Raw genomic sequence first — 3,309 nt, 5'->3', positions numbered from 1 at the left:
GCTTCTGTCCCAGTTTGCTTTTTCTCTCCAAGAATTTCAGCGCCTCACCTCTGTATCGGAGCATCCCATGAAGTGCATGCGTTTGGTAGTTGTTCTCAGTTTATTTCTTGTACTTCTCGCTCCCTGTCACAAAGCCCTTGCCTTTGCCCATGGGTGTTCCCGCCCCGCTAGGACAAACTCGTACAGATCTACCTCCTCTGGTCCGTGCTGCTTTTGCACGCTGGACTGTGCCGTGAGCGGAGCCCCACTTCAGGTGAGGTCGTGCTTCCCGCTCACAGGTGCGTGCTGCTTGGGCTGTACCGCCTTCAGTCACACCCCAGGGAACTTGTTTTTGTTTGTCTAACAGCAAACTCGATTTGAATTAGGCTATGAGTTTAAAATACTCTGAACAGATTCTGGGTTCTTTCCCAGGTGCACGTTTGTTTTCTTCTATCAAAAGCCTCCCACAAACTTACAGAAAATATGAAAGACATTCTTTAGCACTGGTTTTGCCCTGTGGGGGGAAAAGGCATGAACCTGCTGCTGTTCTATGAACTTACACTTTAGCCCCATTACCATGTGTAGATAAATCTTCTATCAGTTATTGAGAAGGGTAGGTTAAATTTTGTACATAGAGGCTTAACCACCATATTGTAGAGGAGTTAAGTTGATGTGGAAGGACTGTTTTTCACATCAACGCGGTGCTGGAAACTTAAGCACATACATTTCAACACAAGGTAGTGTACTGTCTAATTTGCCATCATTTTCTTTTCTTATTCTGTTTCTTAATTTCTTATTCTGTTCTTAATGCATGCGAAGACTTGCTATTGCCACCAGTTCGCCTACAGCGATTACTTACCTGTATTTCAAAGATTATTTCTGTTCTATCGCCACTGTCACTTAGTTCTTGGCGGGGGTGGAGGGCAGAAACACCAACCAACCCTGGTATGTGCGGAGTATCGGTTCTGGCACAAGTTTGTGCTAGTCGAGCCAGGGTCTACAGAGCTAGCCACGGAGCAAACTTCCAGGGCAAAGGATCAAGTTCTGTATTCCTGCTACAGCGGTTACGCAACATCAGAAATCAGTAGTAGCAGGAGTCGTCTTCAGGGTTTAAGTGCTTAAACTGCTGTTGTTGAAATTCACCCCTTTCCTGACCCGGCAGTCGTCTGACACAGTAAGAGCACGCCTCCGCCAGCCTGCCAACGTGACTCTTGCACATTCAGCAGATGTAGTTAAAATCTTTAAGAATTTATTTTACTTCTGAGAAGTTGCTCATTTATGCTAGAAATGAATCATAAAATGGAGAAGACACATAAAACCAGATTAATCTTCTAGGTACCAAGAGAAGCAGTGTCTTGAGTCAGCCTTCAAACACACGGCGCTCGGGTAAATACAAGCGTAGCTATCTGTTCCAAGATGCATATCGAAGTGAAAGAGAACAGCAGCATTTACCACTACTTCCTGCAAAATTGATTTTGTACATGCAGTTTTAGTTGAAGGAGGTCAAAAGTAGTTGAGAAAAACCTATTACCCATGTAATACAAACCCCAAATCCTTCATGCGCGTGCTTACGGGGAAGCAAGGTCCTAAGCTGTACTCTAGATGGGTTGGAAGGATTTACGTTTCATTTCTTCTGAGGTTACAGCTCTTTTATTGTTTATTTTTATGGATTTGTATTGTTACAGGCAGGGTCATTACCACCGGTTACTTATTGTCGTCACTGTAGTAGCGCTGTTTCAGAGCTCTGTATTTTCTGAGAAAGTACAAAGCCTCCAACTCTTTTATAACAAATTCTCCTCGTGCAATTAGTTGCTTAATTTTTTCAGGATCTTTCACATCTTTGTTTTTTAGAAAAGCTGCTTTCAAACGGCTTCTAAAGTAGTCTGCTCCTTTGGGATACTCCCTTCCAAGGTACAGCAGCTTGAAAAAAAAAAAAAAAGATGATTTATTTTTTTCTTAATAGATTGAGTGTGCAGTGAAAGGGTTTTGTCTATTTAAGGAAAGTGCTCGCAGCACTTAAGACACTTACATTTTTGTACAGATTCAACACTTCACCTCTTAAAGAATTGGCCATCCTCCCATTTCAGTGAACTCTCTATTCTCGTCTGATTTTTTTTTTTACCTGAAGAATAACCAGTTTGACATTAGCCTTCTGCAGGAGTCGGTGAACCCCAGCCTCATCCTCCCTGGGACCTGCACAGTTTCTAACCAGACCCCTTTATCTTACTGAGCCCTGCTTGCTCCAACTCTCTTACTTTCTGGCTCTACTCCCCGTCTCTTCTGCTTTTTGGCTGCTTTTAGTTTTTGTTTCCACTTAGCTTCTCCTTCTCTTCCCCCTGCCTTCATCTCAACCTCAAGCATAAACCGAGAAGCCTCCGGGGCCCCCGGGCTGCTCCAGCACTTGTCTCTGTGCTGCTCAATGGCTGCTCTCACGGGCTGGCGGTTTTCTGCTTTGGCTGTCGCCTGCTGAGGAAACATTGATATCTACGTACGCACAGGGGCAAATATATACATATAGATGAGGACAGAACTGTAGGAGTTCCTCCAACTTTCGCGCTCGTAAACTGTGCTTTTTTTGAAACCGTTTAAGCGCGTCACGAATCGAGGCCGGCCCATACTGCCAGAACATGAGGTAACCAAATAAAAAAAAAAAGTTAGTAACGAAGTGACCCGGTTTTTATTTTTGTCAGGGGAAGCAGCGGGGGCGGCGCTGGGGGAACCGGCCGCCCCCGGGAGGCCCGGCGGGGCCGGGGCTGCCGCCTCGCCCGGCTCGGCCCGCGGGGCGCCCTGCCCTGTACCGCTGGCGCTCCCGCGGTCGCACACGACGACCCCCGAACCGACGGGACGGGACGGGACGGGACCGGACCCTGCCCGGCCGGGCCCGGCGAGGCGGGGGTAGAAGGGGAAGGTCAGCGCCTCACCAGCTCCACGTCGCGCCGCAAGCCCCGCTAGCGCCGCTTTACGGCAAAGCCGTAACGCGAGACACCGCCCTTCGCCCGGCCGCGCCAAGGGGCGGGGCGGGGCGGGGCGGGGCGGGGCGGTGGGAGGGAGGGAGGGAGGACGCGATTGGCGGCGGGGAGGAGGCGGGAAGCGGGGCTGGTCGCCAAGGCAACGCGGCGGCGCCATGGTGAGACCGGGGAGGCGGCGGCGGCGGTGGTTCCTTTTCCCCGTCTTCGGGGCGTCTCCTCGTTACGGCTATTTGTGCCGGGGTCCCGCACCACGGCCCGGCCGGGCCCCCGCTGCCCTGGCCGAGTGACCGAGCTGCCGCTGGTGCCGCCGCTGCTGCGGGCGGGCGGGTGGGTGGCAGAGGCCTGTGCCCGGGCGCGGGCG

At 50.7% G+C, this 3,309-nt stretch overlaps 1 protein-coding gene across 1 annotated transcript; it reads right to left on the bottom strand.

Moving 5' to 3' along the window:
- Positions 1 to 1,208: 1,208 nt before the first annotated feature.
- ETFRF1 (electron transfer flavoprotein regulatory factor 1) lies at positions 1,209 to 2,121 on the bottom strand. The gene is made up of 2 exons (XM_009506898.2): positions 2,009 to 2,121; positions 1,209 to 1,899 (listed from the first exon to the last, which is right to left on the bottom strand). Exons 1-2 carry the CDS (start codon positions 2,051 to 2,053, stop codon positions 1,684 to 1,686), a joined length of 261 nt encoding a protein of 86 aa, XP_009505193.1. The 5' UTR covers positions 2,054 to 2,121; the 3' UTR covers positions 1,209 to 1,683.
- Positions 2,122 to 3,309: the final 1,188 nt, after the last annotated feature.

Source organism: Phalacrocorax carbo, chromosome 1 (genome assembly GCF_963921805.1).
Source record: "Phalacrocorax carbo chromosome 1, bPhaCar2.1, whole genome shotgun sequence".
Lineage (NCBI taxonomy): Eukaryota > Metazoa > Chordata > Aves > Suliformes > Phalacrocoracidae > Phalacrocorax > Phalacrocorax carbo.
The sequence above is the reverse complement of the archived record's forward strand: the minus strand, read 5'-3'. Positions and strand labels throughout refer to the sequence as shown.

Coding starts and splice junctions, on each gene's coding strand:
- ETFRF1 (XM_009506898.2), bottom strand. CDS start 2,053: ATGGCCAATTCTTTAAGAGGTGAAGTGTTGAATCTGTACAAAAAT. Junction 1,900..2,008: donor TGTTGAATCTGTACAAAAAT/GTAAGTGTCTTA, acceptor TTTTTTTTCAAG/CTGCTGTACCTTGGAAGGGA.